Source organism: Glycine soja, chromosome 9, assembly GCF_004193775.1.
Source record: "Glycine soja cultivar W05 chromosome 9, ASM419377v2, whole genome shotgun sequence".
In the NCBI taxonomy this organism is placed as follows: Eukaryota; Viridiplantae; Streptophyta; class Magnoliopsida; order Fabales; family Fabaceae; genus Glycine; species Glycine soja.
The window spans coordinates 38429458-38452473 of NC_041010.1; the positions used below are offsets into that span (position 1 = coordinate 38429458).

Below are 23016 nucleotides of genomic sequence, written 5' to 3' on the forward strand. Positions count from 1 at the left end.
GAGATGAAGTTTCACATCGGGTATAAGTGAAAAAGTTGAAAATAATATAAGTGAGGAGAAGTCTTAACCTGAACCTTAAGGTTTTGAGTTAAAATTTGGTGTCACGTTTTTTTATAATCTTTCCAAAAATTGGTATCAGATCAATCTTATATTATTTTATGTAAAATGAGTGATTCAATACAAGTAAAACTATAATAAAAAACATATGGAGGCAAAATTGATTTTTCATCCCGTACGTTTAGAATTGAACTTTTTGTCTATAATCAATTGACTCGTTTTCTTCCCTCGTTAGTAGGGTGGGTAAACTGACCCAGGTCCATGGACTAGCCTACAGGTCCCGTGGTCCGTGCGTGTAACAAACCAATTTTTTAAACGGTCAATAGTTATGTCATATTTTTGGGTTCGTCTTGCTTAACCGGCGGACTATGTGGGTTTGGTCCCGCGGGTTGCCCATATTAGGTTTGATTTGTGTGACCAAGTTACAAGCAAGATATTAGAATTTAAAAAAAATAGATTAAGAAATATATTAGATAAGATAAAGATTTAAAGATAAAAATCTTCCTTTTTGATATTTTTTAGATCTTTTTCTCTTTTAATCTATCTTTTTCATAATTACAAGTCATAAATAATAAAAATATTAATTATTATCATTTAAGCCAATAAAAATATCTTTATATAATGAGTATGTTCAAATGTATTCCAAAGAAACAAGAAGCGATGTTGGTTTAAGTCAAGGTTCATCACAAGAGACTATAACTACTACTAGTACTATTAGTATTGCTCAAGTTGATGTTATGGATGTAAGTCAAGGTTTCTCTTAATTTTTTTAACTACCAATCATTTATTCTTATTTACTTTGACTAACTATTTTTTATTTTTGTGGAATTAATGTAGGAGTTTATACAATTTGAAGATGAAGATATGTCACAAGTGGGTAAATCTCAACTAGATACATATTTGGAAGAGGCAAACGTTTCAAATAAATATCATCCCAATCTTGATGTTTTGCAATATTGAAAGGACAATAAAACTTGGTTTCCAGATCTTTCATTATTGACTTGTGATATTTTAAGCATCCAAATTACAACGGTGGCTTCCGAATCAGCATTTAGTATTGGCTCACGGGTGCTTAACAAATATCGAACTAGGCTTCTTGTTGACAACATACACGCCTTGATATGTACTAAAAATTGATTACTAGGATTTGATATGCAAGGTAAATAATGTGTAATAATTGTCGTCTTTTAATCACTTAACTTGACTTTATTCTAATATTTATTATTATTTTAAGTTTTAGGAAAAGAAGATAAAGATGTGGAGATGAAGAAGGCTCAAGCTACTTCAAATATGAAATCATTTGTTGTTGGAGATGTTTAAGTTTCATATTTTAGATTTATTGCTTGGATTTTCTTTTGTTAAGACATTATTTATTTTATTGATATAATTGACTAATTGTTGAGATTTTATTTACATTTGTATTGAATTTAATTTGATTGTGTTGTATTTTTATTGAAATTGAAATTATTTTAAAACTAGGCCCGTGAATCGGCCCGTTTGACCCGCAGGGTCCGCGGGGCGGGGTGGGCCAATTTATTTGGTCCGTGTAAGAATGCGGGGCGGACTGGCCTGGTCCGCTGCCAATGCGAACTTATGCGGGCGAACCTTACGCGGGATGGGCCGGCCCGCCTACCCATCCCTACTCGTTAGGCTAACTACTAACATTGTTAACAAATTGAGACGTCATCATCCATTACGTGACGTTTTTGTTCCTGGTAGCCTAATGATAAAAATAAATATTCTATAATATTCAATTGAAATAAACTAAAGAAATAAGATTTTTACTACTAAGTAAAAAGTTACATTAAGTTTTAAAATTAAGAATTATCTTTATTAACATAGCACATCGAAATTTAAAAACTGAATTGAAATTAGAATTAATTAAGATAACAATAATATTATATTTTAGTTACATGAAATAGAAGACGAAGACTAGGGTGCGTAAGTAAATTTCTTACGCACCCAATGTAAGTTTTTGAAAAAAAATTAGAATGAATCGCATCCGTCTGAATTAAAAATAAAAAAATGAAATGGTCGAGATTGCTTCAGGGCAACCGGTTGTAACAGGAGATTAGGAGATTTCTTCAGAACAACCCGCCGTGCACTACGCCGTGCCAACCAGCCTGATGAAATGTCTGAGAGCTCTGAGGAGGAGGGTCAGATTGTGAACAAAGAAAGGGTTAGGGAAGAGAAGGGAGAGGATGAGAGATTGCGGCGTGGAGGGAGAGAAGATGAAGGAGATGGTTGGGGTGGTAGGGATTCTCGTCCAGGGAATAACCAGGGTGAAAGGTGGGGGAAGAAGGAGAGTCATAGATTGCATCATGGCGATAGATGGCATGGAGGTGAGGAGCACGGTGACCGGAACTCTTCTTACCATTCCCAGCACCGCGCCGTCGATACCTATACCTCTCCTCATCCTCAGATTCGTTGCCACTGCGCTTCCTCATGTCTTCCTTACTCGACTCGCTGTTGCTTCTTCTAGCCATACAAACCCTAATTCAATTCGACCGAAGCCAAATCCAAAATTGAAGAACACAGAGAAAGCAAAAATTTCAAAGACTTCACTTCGAGCATGCGATAAAAATAACTGCATCGAGGGTGGGAAGGTTTCCCGCGTTGTCGGAGACGGTGAGGCCGATTTGGATCAGGTGGCGTAGTGCGCGGCGGGTTAGCGCTGGCGGAAGGAGGGGTCACAAGCATAGGAGCGTACATCTGAATACCTCACAATCCGGTTGCCATCATCATATCTGGTCCATTTAATATTTTTATTATTAAATCAGATGGATCCGAATAACTGCTACCTTTTTTGTAAACTTACGTAGGATGCCAAAGGAGTTTCACTTTTGCACCCTAGAATTCGCCGAAATAGAAAAGGGCACACATCTCCAACTACTATCTGTTAAATAAGAAAGGGCAGCTTATTTTGAATTGTCATGTATTGCTATTGCTTGCTGCCAACACATAAACATAACAAAATGTCACTGCCAACAAGGTTAAGGTTTTCTGTCTCTCCTTCCATTCCCAATTTTTCCTCTTTTCTTTGAAACTCCTTACATTCTCACTTTCACTCTCAGCCCCCATCCATTCAAAATGTTGACGATGCCGTTTCCCAATTCAATCGCATGCTGTGTATGCGTCATACCCCACCCATCATCCAATTTAACAAGATTTTAGATTCCTTTGCGAAGATGAAGCACTATTCCACTGCTATTTCCCTTTCTCACCGATTGGAACTCAAGGGAATTCAGCTTGACCTTTTTACTTTGAATATTCTCATTAATTGTTTCTGTCATATGGGTCAAATTACTTTCAATTTCTCTATATTGGCCAAGATTCTCAAGAGGGGTTACCATCCCGACACCATAACCTTCACAACACTGATCAAAGGTCTGTGCCTTAAGGGACAAGTCAAGAAAGCACTGCACTTTCACGACAAGCTATTAGCACAAGGATTTCAACTCAACCAAGTTAGTTATGGGACTTTGATCAATGGAGTATGCAAGATAGGAGACACAAGAGCTGCCATCAAGTTGCTGAGAAAGATTGATGGACGACTGACTAAACCTAACGTGGTAATGTACAACACAATTATTGACGCCCTGTGCAAACATCAACTTGTAAGTGAGGCTTATGGTTTATTTTCTGAAATGACTGTCAAGGGAATTTCTGCTGATGTTGTCACTTATAATACTCTAATATATGGCTTCTGCATCGTGGGTAAGTTGAAAGAAGCAATTGGTTTGTTAAATAAAATGGTATTGAAAACTATCAACCCAAATGTCCGTACCTATAATATACTGGTTGATGCATTATTTAAAGAAGGAAGGGTGAAAGAAGCCAAAAATGTTTTAGCTTTCACGAGCCACCACATAAAGAAGCCTGACACCACATTCTAACCCAAAACCTTAAGGCTCAGGTTTATGGGTCTTCTCCTCACTTATATGGTGCTTAACTTTTCTACTTCTACCCAATGTGGGACTTCACCTCTTCCACATGGTAGCCTCCCCCTTGAGGGGAAGTCATCCACGAGTTGGCTCTGATATCAATTGTTGGAGAGATTTGAGGGGTACACCTGGGGACCGCGAGTCATCACATAAGGAAACCTGACACCACATTCTAACCCAAAACCTTAAGGCTCAAGTTTATGGGTCTTCTCCTCACTTATATGGTGCTCAACCTTTTCACTTCTACCCAATGTGGGACTTCACCTCACACTTATACTCCAACAATAATGTTATGATCAATGGGCATTGTAAACAGGACCTGCTTGATGAAGCATTGTCCATGCTGTCAAAAATGGAAGACAATGGATGCAAGGCTAATGCAGTAACTTTTGAAATTATCATCAGTGCTCTCTTTGAAAAAGATGAGAATGATAAGGCAGAAAAACTTCTTCATGAAATGATTGCTAGAGGCTTGTTGTAAGACTAAACTATGCGAGAACTTTCTAGTTACACGTGAAAAAGAAGATGAACAATGCAATGGGCTCAATATCACTTTACTTTTGATTAAAGGTGATATGTACTTAGCTTCATTTTTTATGTTATAAATATAGCAATAGTCAAATGAGTATTGTCTTGATTTAACCATCCTTTTCCTTCTCAATGTATTGTGGATGCTTGCTTTAATGATTTACTCAGTCACTCCTCATTGTTAGTGTTTAAGTTGTCAAACTAATCTGAAACTGACATAATTGTTTGAAATGCTTTATCTCTTATAGTTGACTTTGTTTACCTAAAAGCATAGAAAGAAAAAACATAAGCATAAGACAATGCTGTCATGTATGATACAAACATGACAGTCTTCAGATGTTAAATTTGCACAAAGGAGGCGAACATATGGTGAATAGGCCAAACAGTTTGGTGAATGATGGAAGTAGACCCATTGTTTCTAATGGTTTCTTCATACATGGATTGCCTAGGCCTCTATTCACATGTCCAAATGAAGGCATTTTAATTTCTCCTGGATTATATCCGCACTAGGTAATCACAACAACTCAAAGAAAAGAAGGCTGGTCAATTCAAAATCATATATTAGTAACCATGCAATTTTAATGGACTTTGGGCATAAGCCAATTTGCTAAAGTCTGAATTTTTTGTTCCTTTTTGTTTGTGTGCTAATACTTTCATAGCATATGTGTTATGTTAGAAAGTCATCTTAATTGCAGCCTCTTTGGAGCACCTACACTATGATGGGCGTGAAGTGGGGGGGTGGTTATAAAGTTTAGGCAATTCTCACCTTATAAACAGTTTTTCTAGGGTTGAGTTTGACCCTAAGCCCAAATTCTAATTCTAATATGTTACATACAAGATTGTTTGTGTCAGTTTTATTGCTATATGCTAAGTATCAATAACTTTATATGTTAGCATGATTTTATACTGCTGCAGGAGCTTTTGAATGCCATTCTCTATCTCTTGGGTTTATCTCTAGCTATCTACATTGTTGAGAGTGGTACAACATCATTGCTTAGAATCATCAATGCACCTTTCCATCACGAGCTCTACTTCGCTGTTGCTAATCAACCTTGCTTGATGTTCTAATTGATGCAATGTATACAAAGCCTTTCAATTACAGCCACTTCATTTGCAGACATCAAATTAAAAAAGTTATGCTAGAAGGAAAAATAGCAAGCACAAGGTTGGTTTCTGTATTCTCACACTAGGGTTAGTTGAAGTTGTTAACAGATAAATTTAACAGTGATTTAGTTAGAGATCCTAACCAAATTGAAAGAGAGGGAGAAGCCAGAAGGTATAAATAAGAGAGGGTTAATTAGATTGGATTTGGAGTGTTGTTGGTTGGAAAGGAGAGATAGTACTCCTGGAGGTCTGTGAGTTACTTTTTTTCCATGTTCCCACTTGATTCTGCAATCATATTGATTTAGATTCAGGGACAAAAGTGATTTTCAACATAAGTCCGATTCTTTACTTTTCTCATTTGATTCCTATTACAGTCATGGTTGCTTCTGGTCTGTATATATTAGATTTTTAATGTAAAACTACACCAGGGCTAAGAAATACAAGCATCTATATTTCTTCTAATATTTATATTGATATTCTAAATCTTAATAAAATTGAAGATATATCATGTAGCACTTTGATTCCTCAGAGAGGATTGCAGCGGCAATTTGAATTTATAGTGTAGACATCGAACATGTTAAAAGTTGCATGAGATTATCAGGTCAAACTTGCCAGTTGCCACAACATGTGAAAAATTGTCACGACAGGAAAGCAATTCAAAGATTTTAGTTGTTTTGCATGATGATCCGACAGGAAAACAAACTGTTCATGATATTGAATATTTGACAGAATGGTAAGTTTATTTCATTTTCTTCAGTTATTTCCAATTTCTTGGCAGAATCAATGCATATCATATTTCATACAGTACTATCTCAAACCAAACTACCAAAGCACTGGTTTTTCTTTTAATTAGTTTTATTTTTAGTCAATTTCTCATTTAATAATAATTTTTCATCATGAGATTGGAATTGAAAGCAAGATCTTCCTGAAGAAAATCTCAAGTTTTATGTTTCCATACAGGACCATTGAGTCACTGATTGAGCAGTTTAGAAAAAGTCCAAAATGCTTTTTCATTTTGAAAAATTCCAGGTCACTGAGTTCTGACAAGGTAAAAAATCTTAGCCCACATTCACCAACCAATCCAGGATTTTTTATCCAGTTAAACAGGAAAATATACTGCTATTTTGATCTCTCTTCTGTAAGAAATCCACTTATAACCATGGATGAAATTTTGAAGAACTCTATTTATAGGTAAAATAGGCCAAGTGTTTGAGTTACAAATAGGAAGAGGTGGGGTGGGGGTCAAATTTTCTTTATTTTATTTGTAACATTTTTAAAGAAAAAGTTAATATTTTTTAATTAATTACTTTAATGATGCTATTTGTATTTGGCCATCACAATTAAATTGAATTACTTACTTTAATGATGCTATTTGTATTTGGCCACAACAATTAAATAAACCTAGCTCCACCATTTGTCCCATCGTTGCTCTGCAAACGGAAAAGCAAGCTATTGAAGTACAAAGAAAAAGTGTCTTCATTAGTGGCATGCAATATTTGAGCTGAATAAAGTTTTGAACTGTAATAGAGGCAACACTTTAATTATAAGTAAGTAACATACCATAAATCACCTAAGGAGCTGGAGTTCAAGCTACTGGATATTTCAATAACCAGCAATATCAAATTCTATCAAGTTCATATGTTTATAGTTGATCTTTGGCAGGCCAGTGCATTGATAAAAGAGATTTGCAGAAATCTGGACGCTGCAGCAAAATCAGTTGACAACATTGACTATACCGTAGTTTTGAGGGGAGATTCAACTTTACGTGGCCATTTTGATGTTTTAGCTCAATAAGCATATTTTGATCAACAATATTGACACTCTTCAATTTTCTAAATGACAATAAATTGTTATGTACAGGAAGCAGATGTTGTTTCAGTATTGGGTGATATGGATGCATGGATAATTTGCCCCTTTTTCCTTCAAGGAGGTCGTTACACTATTGAAAACATACACTATGTTGATGATTCTGATACCTATGTCTTGCCACTCATGATCTAGCTATAAGCAATTATGAATGGATCCAAAATTAGAGTCCTGAGTGTTTAACTTTTTGTCTGCAGGCTTGTTCCTGCCGGGGACACTGAGTTTGCCAAAGATGCTTCCTTTGGCTACAAATCTTCAAACCTGTGTGATGTAAAACCTCTAATCCCTTTATTGACTAAACATTGTAGTTTTTTTATTTTTCATAATTTGGACAAATTCTTAATTTTGAGATGCTTTTTTTCCAAATTTAGTGGGAGAGGAGAAAACAAATGGCCGAATACTTGGAAGTAGGGTTGCATCGATTTCTATCCAACTTTTGAGGAAAGGTGGTCCAGACGCAGTTTGTCGGCATCTATGCAGTTTGCAGAAGGTATACAGATAAGAGATAAGAGATATAGTTAATGCATCTTTGTTTGTACATTTTTAAGTTCTAAAAAAGAACACGTGGCTTTACTTTGTCTAGGTAAGAAATTACAAATACGAAGGTATATTGAATTCACTCACTATGTCTGTATCTATTGTATTAAGCAGGGGTCAATATGCATAGTTAATGCAGCTAGTGAAAGAGACATGACTGTATTTGCACTTGGAATGATCAAGGCAAAACTTTCTTCTCGTTCATGCTTTTTTGTCCCTTTTTGCTCGTTTTGTTACTAATGCAAATGTAATTGGACTGTTTTGTCTTATTAACAGGCAGGATTGATGGGAAAACGTTTCTTGTGTCGCACTGCTGCTAGTTTTGTTTCTACACTTATGGGAATCATCTCTAAGCCTCCAATATTGCCAAATGATATAGGAATAGATAGAGAAAGGAATGGTGGTTTGATAGTTGTGGGATCCTATATTCCGAAAACAACAAAGCAGGTGATAAATGAGATTAAGATTGATATCTAATCTCTCAAGCATGCCCATTTTCTCACTTAGGCTTATGCTTGTAAGTTGTAATCCACAGGTTGAAGAGCTCAAATTACAGTGTGGTCAGTTCTTAAAAAGCACTGAGGGGATCAACATTCCAAATTTCTTTACAACATTTTCCATTGTTGATTCTCTCACGGAGAGAATGATAAAGAAAGTTTGTTTAGCAAAGACATTAATTTTTATGCCTAATAAGGTTTTTTTTTTTTGTAATAGGTATCAGCTGAAAAACTTGCAATGAGTCCTATTGAGGAGAGGGAGGAGGAAATCAGTAGAACAGCTGAATTAGCAGATGTATATCTTAAAGCTCATAAAGACACTCTAATAATGACCAGCCGAAATCTCATAACTGGAAGAAGTTTGTCTTTCTCCTTTTGCTTGTTTTTCTTTTCTTTCCATCTCTTGCTTAATTAGAGACTAAAACTGTTTTTGTATTGAAGATCAAGTCATTGAAGTTCAAAGCGAATTATATCGCATTTAAATGGGAGAAATATAATTTTATGTCCCTTAATCTAATCTTCCTATTTATTTTCAAATATGCAGCTGCCACTGAGAGTTTGGACATTAAGTTTAAAGTGGGCTCTGCTTTGGTGGAAATAGTGAAAAGAATAACTACAAAACCTCGCTATGTAATTGCAAAGGTACTCCATGTTTAATGAACCCAGTGAACGTGCATTTTGGTATGGGTAATGTGTTATTTCCTTTGGCCTATTGTCCTTTCATTTTATTTTGAAATATAATCACTACTTTATGGGTCAATATTGCATATATTACCAGCATAGACACACTGATCAGACCTTTTGGGGCTGATCATCCAGGCATTCCAGGCACACTTTTATCAAGATCATTTTTTAGCTATGATTTCACATAAGGTTGATTGACATGAGAAATTTATTGTTACTGAATAACTTCATTACAAAATTTAGAGGCTCAGAAGTACAATTTGACACTTAGGTTTCATGCTCAAGAAAGCAAGAAATTTTTTCAAAATCATTTTTGCTGTTTAATTTGTTACTAGAGATCTTATAAAACTTCATTGTATTTTTCCATCTCCATTTTACAACTGAAATAAAATAGTTTCGTGCAAATCAAAGCCAGAAAACTGAGCCGCATATTCTTCCTCTTTGATTGTGTCCTGAGTTTTTAATCATACACCGACAAATATAGTACATTTTCTGGGGTGGTATTACATCTTCAGACCTTGCTACAAAAGCCCTTGGTGCAAGATATGCGAAGATAGTTGGACAAGCACTTGCTGGTATTCCGTTGTGGCAATTAGGCCCTGAAAGTAGACATCCTGGAGTTCCTTACATTGTCTTCCCTGGTAAATTTTTGTAATTTTCCTTTTTTACTTTTACTTAATTACAGTTTCTTACCAAATCTGAGTATCTGGTGCCGTAAAATCTATATCTTCCCGTATTCTTCAATATATTTCATCTTATCAAAGATAATTTGCTTCTGGTAGGTAATGTTGGTAACAGCACAGCATTTGCAGAAGTTGTAAAGTCCTGGACTAGTCCAATCAGACTTACATCAACAAAAGAAATTATCAACGTAAGGATCACCTGGTTCACGGTTGTGCAACTGATTCTCTTTTAAATTTTAATACTGTTTTTTGTTTTGGCACAAAGAATGCAGAAAAGGGTGGATATGCTGTTGGAGCATTTAATGTCTATAATTTGGAAGGAGTTGAGGCTGTTGTTTCAGCTGCAGAGGAAGAAGAAAGTCCTGCTATATTACAGGTCAGGAACAGTCAGTTCAAAATATTGATTTGTATGTATCCCTTTTCTTTATTGTGTAGCACAAAAACGAGGGGGGAAAAGTTGTTGTCGGAAAGCAGCCTTAATTGTGGGCCATCTAACCTACCGTGGTTGCCTTAAAATATGAAATCCTAATTGTATAAGATTAAATTAGAAATCTTAACATGATAATATTTTTCTCTAAGGAGGTTTAACATATAAAGGTAAAATCCCTAAAAATAATGAAAGGTCTCTTAAATGAGAGGAAATGTAAATTTTCTAATAATAGTGCAATAACCTAGCACAATATTCCTTGAATACGTTGAACCATGTTAAATTTATTTCGTCAGCCTATCATTGTTTAACTCCTCCAATCTCCATTATCAAACCAGTTTCAGAAAATAGTGGGAACCTGACTAATACTATTCACTATAACCAAAGTCCTTTTATCCATAATTTTCTTATTTCATGAAGAGTTTTGGATTATTTGTGAAGCAACTATGCTTCGACCTAGTTAGAATGAGAGGCGAGAGAGGAGAGAGACACAGGGGGTGGGAGAGAGTTAGGCATAGAGAGAGATTCCGAGCGGGCCCTCAACGGATAGGCACCAGGACGAGGGATGGACAACATCACCACAACAACCAGACAAACTGGCGAGATCGAAGAGGGATATCATCCTATTATTTCACAAGATTCTCTGACGACATCACTAAGAAGGATTTGTGACAGCAATTTAAGAGGTGGGGAGACGTCAGAGAGGTGTTCATCTCCAAGCAAACCAACAAGAATGGTAGAAGGTCCGGTTTCATGCGTTACAAAGACGTAAACAACGAATACATGCTGGAGAGGCAACTGGACAGTATAGTGATTGGAGGAATGAAGCTATATGTCAATCTTCCACGATTTGGGAGGCGAAGGGGAGGAAATAGAAATCTAGATGTCAAACGGCAAGAGCAACAACAGGTGAACAAAATTGAAGCATGGAGCCATAAACAGATAGGTGAAGGAGCAAACCAACCATCTTACGCGGAGGTGGTAGCAGGGAAAAGAATTGCAGCAAAGAGCCGCGAAGGGGGGTCATCCTCCATATACCTCGAGCCCTCCGAAAAAATGTTGAAGTGGTTTAAAGACACGTGGGTAGGGAGATTGTTGAACCCGGCGATGTTTGATAAGGTGGAAGATGAATTGAGGTGAGATTATGGGGTGGATATCTCAGCTAAGTACCTGGGGGACGACATGGTACTGTTGCTTGGACTGAATGATGCAAGAGCAGAAAATTTGTTGCATGAAGATTTCCATGGAATGCCACCTCTGTTCTATTCAATTCAAAAATGGATGCCCAACTTGCGGCCAGGCTACAGGTTGGCCTGGGTGCAGTGTTGGGCAATCCCGGTGATAGTCTGGGATGCGATCTCCATCAAGAAGATAGTGGGGGTGCTGGGTGATCTGGTGGAGATCAATGACGATATCGACGAACGTTGGCAGTTGGATAGAGGGCGGGCGCTTGTGAAAACACCATGGAAACCGGCCATACAGCACATTGTCGAAGTACACATAGGTGCAGAGGTGTATGAGGTACGCATTCTGGAGGAACGAGGTGGTAACGTAGACAGGTATCAATGGAGGAGAAGCAGCGTCGTGCCATCCTCGGAAGAAATCGACTCCGATGGTAGCTACATGGGGTCGCCGACGTCGGAGGAAACAAAGCCGTCGGAGATAGAAGATATGGGGAGGCGACAGGAATGACCAAACTCTTATGGTCCGCGATGGGACGACATGACCTCAAACGGCGAAGACAATTACGCACGGGGTGCGACGTTACCCACTGGTTCAAACGAACCACAAGGACCACTGGTTATTGGTTGCGACTGGCGGATAATTTCGAAGTGCACAAAAGGCACTGCCGAGGAGGTCGGAGCAGGAGGTGCAGAACGGGCGGGGGGAAAATCGAGGGGGACAAGGGAACATAGGCTATTAGCGGAAAGGAACCTAGTGGGTACCTCGAAGGTTGTCGAAAGGGACAGTGATAAAGCGGGCAAGTTTGCGAGCTTTGTACAAGAGCATGGGTCGGTAAGGGGAAGCGCGGACGTGGCAGGGGAGAGTAGTTTGAAGAAAAAAAAAAGTGATGACAAAGAGGACCACCAAAGCCCAAAATATAAAGAAAAAGAAAAGGCTACAGCCCCCCAACAACCACAATACCACATGCCGCAAGCCTAAACACCATAGGACGAAACTGCAAATCAAATGGCTTTTCATATCCACACACCCCCCCCCCCCCAACCCCAACACCACAGGCCCCAAAATATAAAAAAACAGTGGAAGCGACAACATACTAGGTGTACTCTAGGAAAATGATGTGCCAAAAGCAAATGAAGGGGGGAGAGGTACATCTGAAGCCCAAACAAATGGCCCAGCAATTCAAAGACCAAATACCCAGGTGCAAGAAGCTGTAATAATCCCTCAGCAAGAGTAGATTTAGGATAATGAGGATGAAAATCTGCTCACCCAACACAAAGCTGAGCAAAGAGGAGAGCCAATAGACCAAGGGGCTGTAGACATGCCACGTGTAGCGGAAAACAAGGAGCAGGAAGCAAAAATGATATGGGAAATACCATGGAAACCGGCCATACAGCACATTGCCGAAGTACACATAGGTGCAGAGGTGTACGAGGTACGTATTCTGGAGGAACGAGGTGGTAACGTAGACAGGTATCAATGGAGGAGAAGCAGCGTCGCACCATCCTCGGAAGAAATCGACTCCGATGGTAGCTACATGGGGTCGCCGACTTCGGAGGAAACAGAGCTGCCGGAGATAGAAGATATGGGGAGGCGACAGGAACGACCAAACTCTTATGGCCCGCGATGGGAAGACATGACCTCAAACAGCGGAGACAATTACGCACGGGGTGCGACGTTACCCAGTGGTTCAAACGAATCACAAGGACCACTGGTTATTGGTTGCGACCGGCGGATAAGTGAGAAAACTATGTTTTCTTAGGGACATGTTGACATTTTATTACACATTTACCGTATTGGTAAAATGTGCAAAATTATTTAAAATTATGTAAAAAAAAAGTTAAAAGATTAACTTAACTTTTAGGGGGAGTTTGGTAGTCAAGACGTTTTATATATACGAAAATCATGATTCTTAAAAATTCAATTACTGAAAATCATAATTCCGAAAAATTTGTAAAATATGTTTAATTAATCTTAATATATATTTCTTGAAAAATAAATATTCATGTGTTTGGTTACATTATAACATTTTTGGGTATATAAGAGTTTTTTACAAATATATCCTTCATTGAAAAAATGTATCATAATGATTGAATTATCTCCTCAACAACTTTGATGTTTTTTCATTACTTTTTTTGGGTTTGTATTCATAGAAACACATTATGAAAGCCAATGATAGACTCTTGTTGTCAAAATTGATATGAAAATAGAAAAATAAAAAAACACAAGTGATTTATATCACATAATGCTTAACAAGAACAATGTTAAATATAAAAAATTTAGATGATGAGAAACAGAGGAAAGTGTAGAAATATAAAAATTAAAACTTACCATAAACACTACCATAAAGTAGTTCAAGACATTGCAAGAGTAACATAATACAACAATGGTGGAGACTCAAGCTTTTACATAAACAACAATCTTGATAGATTCTAATTTGTTGTAATTGTAAAAAACAATGTTTTTTTTATTAATTATATACCAAACTTGAGAAACATAATTTTTCATAATATTCATGATTCCTAAGAAAATAAAAACTTTCCGGCTATCAAAGTCACATTAGACTTTATGTGTATTTATGATGTTATTTAAGTAAAATAAAATTAAAACTTAAAATAAATGAATAAGTTTTGTCCTCAATAAAGTAGTTAGGGATGTGAGTGTTCATAAACCCATTCAAAAAAACTGATAAAAAAAATAATTAAATGGACAAAAAAAATTGTAAAACCAAAATTTTTATTAGAATAATTTCATATTTAATTTTAGAAACAGATTCAAACTAAACTTTTATATATATATATATATATATATATATATATATATATATATATATATATATATATATATATATAAATTAATAATATCACTCATTTTTATTTCTTATATTTTTATAAAATTATCATATAACTTATATCTATTTATGAAAATATATTTCATTAAAGATATTTTTACTAATTATTTGAATTAAGATGCCCAATTATTCTATTATTTGTTATATAATGACATATAAATAAAATATTTAATATTTTAAATTATTTTTATCACATATATTATTTTTTATTTAATATTTAGAAAAGTTATAAATAAGATTAAAACTTATGATTAATCCTATCTAAACTGTTTTAAATTAGATTAAATGAGATCAAATTAAAAATTTAAATTAAACCAAGTTGATAATAAATTAAAACAAAAACAATGAGGTAAAATAATTTTTATCTAATCAAATCTACCGACATACATGGTAGATGGATGACCTAACGCGGGTTTTTTTTCTTCGTAAACACACTTTCTTTCTTCTATTTTTTCTCAATTTAGACTACTTTATAATTTAATTTTTAATATACACTACTTGGGACTTTCTCTCTCCTTTTTGTTTTTTTTTTATTTAAAATATTATAAAATATAAATATTATATTATATAATTTTTTTAATAGGTTTTAAAATTACTTATTTATTAAATTAAATTTTATAATTTTTTTTAATTTTTTTAAAGAAAATGATATTATTAAATATAATTATTTTTGTTTTATTATTTAATTTACTTAACATATTTTTTAGGTGAATATTTTTATTTAAAATCTGAATTTTCTAATATAGTTATTTTTAATATAATTATATTACTAATATAATTAGTTTGTTTATGTCATTAGATTTAATTAAAAAATGAGAAGACTTTTTGTTTAACAACTTATGTATAGAAGAACATTATATTACATTATCAATAAAATACTTGAAGAATTATAAACAAAAACTTAAGATAGAGACATGTTAGGATAATTCTTTTTGTGATGAACGGGACAAGCCTTTGGCGTCCAGTTAATGTTGTTGTCCATCTCATTCATATTCTTGCTACATTGCTAATTAAATATCTTTCAAGATATTTTCAATATATTTTTATTATAAAAAAATAACTCATATTTAGCAATTATAAGTATCTTTTGGATATTTTAATCTTTTCTTTTCAACAAGTCATAACTAATAAAAACATCATTTCTTATCACTTAACAAAAAAAACTGCTAAATAAATATTTTTAAAGATATTTTCAATAAATATTGTTAAAGATATTTTCAATATAGCAGTTACTACTCTTTGAAATTTTATGTCTATTATATAAGGTAGATATATCAATTATTTTTTTTACTATATTTTTTAGTTTATTTTAATAATACTAATTAATTTTCTAATTTTTTAATTAACAAACATAACAAAAAAAAATATCAACATCACATAAATTTAACTACAAAAAGCACATACAAAATAACTAAAAAATTGTATTCTAATTTTATCCAATTCTTTTATTTTCCTCCTTTATCTGTATACTTTTTCTTTAAAAAGATGAAAAACAAAATTATAAAATTTAATTCAATAAATAATTAATTTTAAAACAAATTAAAAAATTATATAATATAATATTTACATTTTATAATATTTTAAATTATAAAAAATAAAAAGTCGCACATAATATAATTAAATTAGTAAGTAATTTTAAAAAAAAGTAAGAAAAAAAAGACGTATCTACTAAAAAAAATAAACGACCTAACGAGCCTTCCATTTCATGAATACCAGCCGAAGCTGAAATCGGAGAAAACGGAACTTTGATTTCTATCTCATAAACACAATCCATTGCTATTGCTATTGCTTGCTGCCAACACATAAACATAAAATGTCGCTGCCAACAAGGTTAAGGTTTTCTGTCTCTCTTTCCATTCCCAATTTTTCCTCTTTTCTTCAAAACTCCTCACATTCTCACTTTCACTCTCAGCCCCCATCCATTCAAAATGTTGACGATGCCGTTTCCCAATTCAATCGCATGCTGTGTATGCGTCATACCCCACCCATCATTCAATTTAACAAGATTTTAGATTCCTTTGTGAAGATGAAGCACTGTTCCACTGCTGTTTCCCTTTCTCACCGATTGGAACTCAAGGGAATTCAGCCTAACCTTATTACTTTGAACATTCTCATTAATTGTTTCTGTCACATGGGTCAAATCAATTTCGGCTTCTCTTTATTGACCAAGATTCTCAAGAGGGGTTACCCGCCCAGCACCGTAACCTTGAATACACTGATCAAAGGTCTCTGTCTTAAGGGACAAGTCAAGAAAGCACTGCACTTTCACGACAAGCTATTAGCACAAGGATTTCAACTCAACCAAGTTAGTTACGCGACTTTGATCAATGGAGTATGTAAGATAGGAGACACAAGAGGTGCCATCAAGTTGCTGAGAAAGATTGATGGACGACTGACTAAACCTAACGTGGAAATGTACAGCACAATTATTGACGCCCTGTGCAAATATCAACTTGTAAGTGAGGCTTATGGTTTATTTTCTGAAATGACTGTCAAGGGAATTTCTGCTGATGTTGTCACTTATAGTACTCTAATATATGGCTTCTGCATCGTGGGTAAGTTGAAAGAAGCAATTGGTTTGTTAAATGAGATGGTATTGAAAACTATCAACCCAAATGTTCGTACCTATACTATACTGGTTGATGCATTAGGTAAAGAAGGAAAGGTGAAAGAAGCAAAAAGTGTGTTAGCTGTGATGCTCAAAGCATGTGTGAAACCTGATGTTTTTACGTATAATACTTTAATGGATGGATACCTCTTAGTTTATGAAGTGAAGAAGGCACAACATGTATTCAGTGCTATGTCCCTAATGGGAGTGACTCCTGACGTTCACACTTACACGATCCTCATTAACGGATTTTTTAAGAGTAAAATGGTGGACGAGGCATTAAATCTCTTTAAGGAAATGCATCAGAAAAATATGGTTCCCAATAGAGTGACATACGGTTCTCTTATTGATGGTTTATGCAAATCAGGGAGAATATCATATGTTTGGGATCTTATTGATGAGATGCGTGATAGAGGTCAACCCGCAGATGTAATCACCTACAGTTCTTTAATAGATGGATTATGCAAAAACGGTCATCTTGACAGGGCAATTGCATTGTTCAACAAAATGAAAGATCAGGAAATTCGACCGAATATATTCACATTCACTATACTTCTTGATGGACTATGTAAAGGTGGAAGACTTAAGGATGCACAAGAGGTTTTTCAAGATCTTTTGACTAAAGGATATCATCTCAATGTCTACACATACAATGTTATGATCAATGGGCATTGTAAACAGGGCCTGCTCGAGGAAGCATTGACCATGCTGTCAAAAATGGAAGACAATGGTTGCATCCCTAATGCATTTACTTTTGAAACTATCATCATTGCTCTCTTTAAAAAAGATGAGAATGATAAGGCAGAGAAACTTCTTCGACAAATGATTGCTAGAGGCTTGTTGTAAGACTAAAACTATGTGAGAACTTTCTAGTTACACGTGAAAAAGAAGATGGACAATGCAATGGGCTCAATATCACTTTAGTTTTGATTAAAGGTGATATGTACTTAGCTTCATTTTTTATGTTATAAATATAACAATAGCCAAATGATTACTGTCTTGATTTAACCATCCTTTTCCTTTTCAATGTATTGTGGATGCTTGCTTTAATGATTTACTCAGTCACTCCTCATTGTTAGTGTTTCAGTTGTGAAACTAATATGAAACTGACATGATTATTTGAAATGCTTTATCTCTTATAGTTGACTTTGTTTACCTAAAAGCATAGAAAGTAAAACTGAATTTTATTTTTTTCTGATTGCTTCTTGTTCTCTTTTTACCAAATGAAAAAAATAAGCATACGACAATGCTGTCATGTATGATACAAACATGACAGTTTTCAGATGTTAAATTAGCACAAAGGATGTGAACATATGGTGAATAGGCAAAACAGCTTGGTGAAGGATGGAAGTAGACCCATTGTTTCTCATGCTTTCTTCATACATGGATTGCCTAGGCCTCTGTTCACATTTCCTAATGAAGGCATTTTAATTTCTCCTGGATTATATCTGCACTAGGTAATCACAACAACTCAAAGAAAAGAAGGCTGGCCAATTCAAAATCATATATTAGTAACCATGCAATTTTAATGGACTTTGGGCATAAGCCAATTTGCTAAAGTCTGAATTTTTTGTTCCTTTTCGTTTGTGTGCTAATACTTTCATAGCATAAGTCTGAAATTGCTAAAGTCTTTGCAAGAAACATGCTTCCATCGAGGCCATTTCCTATTTAGGAATTCTTCCCATGTCTTTGTTCCCCCTCCACCTAGCACAACACTTGACCTCCCACCATTAACTTACCAACGCCTCATAGATGTATATAGTGTTATGCAACAATAGTTCTATCATGTGGGTTTTTCTTAGTTTATACCTAGTTTGAGGACATGAGTTTCAATTTTTTTTCTATCACTAGTTATAAATATAAAACATTCACAAGACTAGCACAAGCACCACCATATGTTCCTTCACCACGAATTCAAAGTAGTAGAATTTATTCATGGGACATATATATAAAGCTACTTATTATAGAAATAAAGTCGTAAAATATACACACTATTTGACGGTTTGGTATACACGTGCGGTTCCATTGTTGAAAAGGATCATTTAATGTCTCATTCACTTATGCTTTAGTACTCACCACTACTCATCGAATCACTCTTGATGACCCAGTCATAGGCGTCCTCCTGGATTGGGTTAGACTTAAATGCACCATTAACCTCCAAAGCCACATCCATATAAATAGACAATGGGTCTCTTTAACATAGCCTTTGTAGTCGTTATAAAAAAGGAATGAGACTTTACTCCAGGCACAATACCTGAGGTCACCTTCCCAACATCAATCTCTGGCACCATAGTGCTCTATGGGTCCTTTGTCACCTTACATTTTTTCATGCTCCGTTGACATTGATCAACCTCTTCTTTTGATGGCTCCTTAGAAACCCCAACAAGGCATCCATTCTCTAATTACTTTTGGGGTAACTTGATCCCTCATTAATGCATTGCATTCTCAATAATCACATTTGATGAATATTATATTTTTTGTGAGAATAAATAATTTATATTAAATCTTGGAAAATAAGAGAATCAATATCTGAAGGACTAACATAAAAAATTTGTGGACAAACATAAGATTTAGATGCCCTAGTCAACATATGAGAATTTCACTGGCTTTCGTACTTACAAATTGTTTCCAACAACCTTTCAAGAAAATAAACTTGCAGCACAATTTCTCTCAAAATACGATAAACTTCAGTGTTTTGGAATTTCTTTGGATTAATACAGTCACAAATAGTCTCACAATCTGTCTCAAAATTAATTTTATTGAAATGCATATGCAACATCCTGCAGATTATAGAGCTATTGTCTTGACTTCTTGAGGAGAGGCACCAAGAAGATGTCCTTGCAACCACAAAATGTCCAAAAAATTTAAAATCAATTTGAATCATTTAAAAATAATTTGAAAACTAAATTGATTTATTTTTTAAAATTGGAATATTTAATTGATCCTTTTAAAAATTTAAAGATTGAATTAATTTATTTTTAAAAATTTAACAATCAAATTAAATCTTTTAAAATATAAAAATCAAATTAAATCATTTAAAATAATTGAACCACTAATTCATAATTAAACCTTTTTTTTTTATTTTTTGGTTGGTAGACTTCAATTTCACATTAACAAGCCAAACACTATCATGTGAATACACAAGGTTAAGTTTTTGTCTCTCTTTTCATTCCCAATTTCCCCTTTTTTCTACCAAACTCCTCATTCCCAACTCTCCATTCTCACTTTCACTCTCAGCCTCCATCCTTTGAAAATGTTGATGATGCTGTATCCCAATTCAATCGCATGTTGTGTGTGCGTCATACCACACCCATCATCGAATTTAACAAGATTTTAGATTCCTTTGCGAAGATGATGCAGTATCCCAATGCCGTTTCCCTTTCTCACCGATTGGAACTCAAGGGAATTGTTCCAAGCCTTGTTACTTTGAACATTCTCATTAATTGTTTCTGTCATATGGGTCAAATCACATTCGGCTTCTCTGTATTTCGGCCTAAGATTCTCAAGAGGAACCAGCCAGACACCATAACCTTGAACACACTCATCAAAGGTTTCTGTCTTAAGGGACACATCAAGAAAGCACTGACAAGGACTTTAGTTATGGTATTTTGATCAATGGGATATGCAAGACAGGAGACACAAGAGCTCTCGTCCAGTTGCTGAGAAAGATTGATGACTCTAATGTGGTAATGTACAGCACAATTATTGACTGTTTATGTAAACATAAACTTGTATGGTTTATTTCCTGAAATGGCTGTCAAAGGGATTTCTGTTAATGTTGTCACTTGTAATACTTTATTGTGTGGCTTCATTGTTGGTAAGCTGAAAGAAGCAACTAATTTCTTAAATGAAATGGTATTGAAAACCATCAACCCAAGTGTTTATACCTATGATATACTGGTTGATGCATTATGTAAAAAAAGGAAAGGTGAAAGAAGCCAAAAGTATGATAACTGTGATGATGAAATCTTTTGTGAAACCTGATATCAGAAAAACATGGTTCCTAACATGGTGACATGCAATTCTCTTATCGATTGTTTGTGCAAGATAGGGAGAATCTCTTATGTTTGGGATCTTATTGATGAGATGCATGATAGAGGTAAACCCGCAAATGTAATCAACTACAATTCCTTAATAGATGGTTTATGCAAAAACAGTCAGCTTGACAAGGCAATTGCATTGTTCAACAGGGAATTCGACCAGATGTGTACACATTAAATATACTTCTTGATGGATTATGCAAAGGCAAAAGACTTAAGATTGCACAAGGGGTTTTTCAAGATCTTTTGGTTAAAGGCTATCGTATAAATGTCTACACGTATACTATTATGATTAATGGGCTTTGTAATCAGGGCTTGCTTGATGAAGCATTGGCCATGCTGTCAAAAATGGAAGACAAAGGTTGCATCCCTAATGCTGTTACTTTTGAAATACTCATTTGTGCTCTCTTTGAAAAAGATGGAAATGATAAGGCAGAGAAACTTCTTCATGAAATGATTGCTAGAGGCTTGTTGTAAGACTAAATTAGGTGAGTTGCTTTCTAGTTTGACATTAAGTTATTTCTTACGAATGTATTGTCCATCTGTTTCATCTACTTTTTATGATTTTTAAGTTGTTCATTTTTGTGTTTCACAGCACAGACCATGCTGAAACTAGCATACTTATTTTGAACTCTTTATCATTTGTAGTTGATTCCATTTACCTCAAGTATTATGGTCTGTGTTTTCTGAAACTAACATAATTGTTTGTGTTTGCTGATATTTTTCTGGAGGTCATTATTGAGGCATAACTAATTGAGTCTTTTTCAAACACTGGTTTATTTTGGTGGTGGTTTTTAAGGAATGGGTGTTCTAATGAAGAAAAGAGATATAAGGAATGAGATTCTTTAGAAGGCTCAGATTTTATTTTACAGTTTAATATTTGTGGTACTGGTTAGCTTTATAGAGTTGTAGTGCTGATCAGTTTTGTATATTAAGCCGTCTTTATTTTGGAAAGAAGCAGATGATGATTCTTATATTGTGTTAGATTGACTGACATGATTAATTGCTTTAGCGTTATTTTTAAATCAGAAAGAACCAATTTAACCTCCTATTGATGGTATCACCTTTTTCACTAAACTCTATTCCAAGTTGTTCTCAAGTCTTTTTTGGGGTTCACTTGTTGCTCATAGCTTGTGGTGGCACTTTTTTTGCAGATTCAGATGATAAATTTTTTCCTAGTAAAATCATGACCATGTAGTGGCAGTTTTTAAATGGAGTTACAGTATTGAGTTGTTTGTGGAATAGGTGGAAGTGTGGGAAATTGCTCCTTTTGCCAATCTAATACATTTTCATGGCCACCTCACGTTTTGTTTCCCAATCTCTCACATTGTCACTCAGGCTCAGACAATTTTTGAGTCTTGAATCATGCGCGACTTTGAGTTGGTGGAGAATGCTGTTGTCTCTATCCCACTTCTCTATAAAGCTTTGCTCATCATCTGCTTCAAGATTATCAAGCACTGATAACTCCGAGGAGTTTACTTCATCGAGGCTGAAGCACTGATAATCTTTGACCAGTGATCACCATAGAGAATGAGCTAATACCCCTCACGCACAACCTCTTGTTTGAGCATGAATCAGATTTGGATGTTGATTTTTTTTTCCTTTTGGTCTGCTGGGTCTGTCATGCTTTAATTTGATCCTCTGTTTGCTGAATTAGATACTGATATTCATTCAATACAGTTTGGATACTTCATTCCTTTTTATATTAGCATTTATTGTTGATTTATGTTTTGCATGTGAATCTCATGCCAGTTTAATTGAGATGTGAAAAGCTGCTCATGGTTTTTATTTATTCACTCTAAACCAATGGAAAGTTGATATCAGCTTTTAATGGTGGACCACTAGACATGTGAGTTATAATAGATTCATGGATTTATGCTCAGATAATCTTCAGCATCCTTTTATTTATACATTAAATTATTTTGAATTTTGAAGACAACTAGTCAATCTTTATCTCTTTTTTATTGTTACACATGAAAAAGAAGATGGACTCTTATAGTTGACTTTA

General features: G+C 34.8%; 2 protein-coding genes across 2 annotated transcripts; both read left to right on the forward strand.

The window, feature by feature from the left end:
• Positions 1–3101: 3101 nt before the first annotated feature.
• Positions 3102–4719, forward strand: LOC114368465 (putative pentatricopeptide repeat-containing protein At1g12700, mitochondrial; the record flags this gene model as incomplete). Its single annotated transcript, XM_028325724.1, has 2 exons — positions 3102–3950; positions 4183–4719. Coding segments are annotated over 2 exons (1149 nt in total), but the record flags the coding sequence as incomplete, so codon positions are not given.
• Positions 4720–4895: 176 nt separating this feature from the next.
• On the forward strand, positions 4896–22890 carry LOC114368466. The gene is made up of 19 exons (XM_028325725.1): positions 4896–4919; positions 5445–5567; positions 6218–6366; positions 6594–6681; positions 7296–7412; positions 7494–7606; positions 7694–7764; positions 7871–7989; positions 8151–8219; positions 8313–8483; positions 8572–8617; positions 8749–8892; positions 9078–9175; positions 9702–9858; positions 10000–10088; positions 10166–10276; positions 21020–21067; positions 21159–21496; positions 22163–22890. The coding sequence occupies exons 1-18, from the start codon at positions 4896–4898 to the stop codon at positions 21483–21485; spliced, it is 2064 nt and encodes a 687-aa protein (XP_028181526.1). The 3' UTR covers positions 21486–21496; positions 22163–22890.
• The last annotated feature ends 126 nt before the right edge of the window (positions 22891–23016 follow it).

Coding starts and splice junctions, on each gene's coding strand:
- LOC114368466 (XM_028325725.1), top strand. CDS start 4,896: ATGGTGAATAGGCCAAACAGTTTG. Junction 7,413..7,493: donor CTTTACGTGGCCATTTTGAT/GTTTTAGCTCAA, acceptor TGTTATGTACAG/GAAGCAGATGTTGTTTCAGT. Junction 9,176..9,701: donor CTCGCTATGTAATTGCAAAG/GTACTCCATGTT, acceptor CGACAAATATAG/TACATTTTCTGGGGTGGTAT.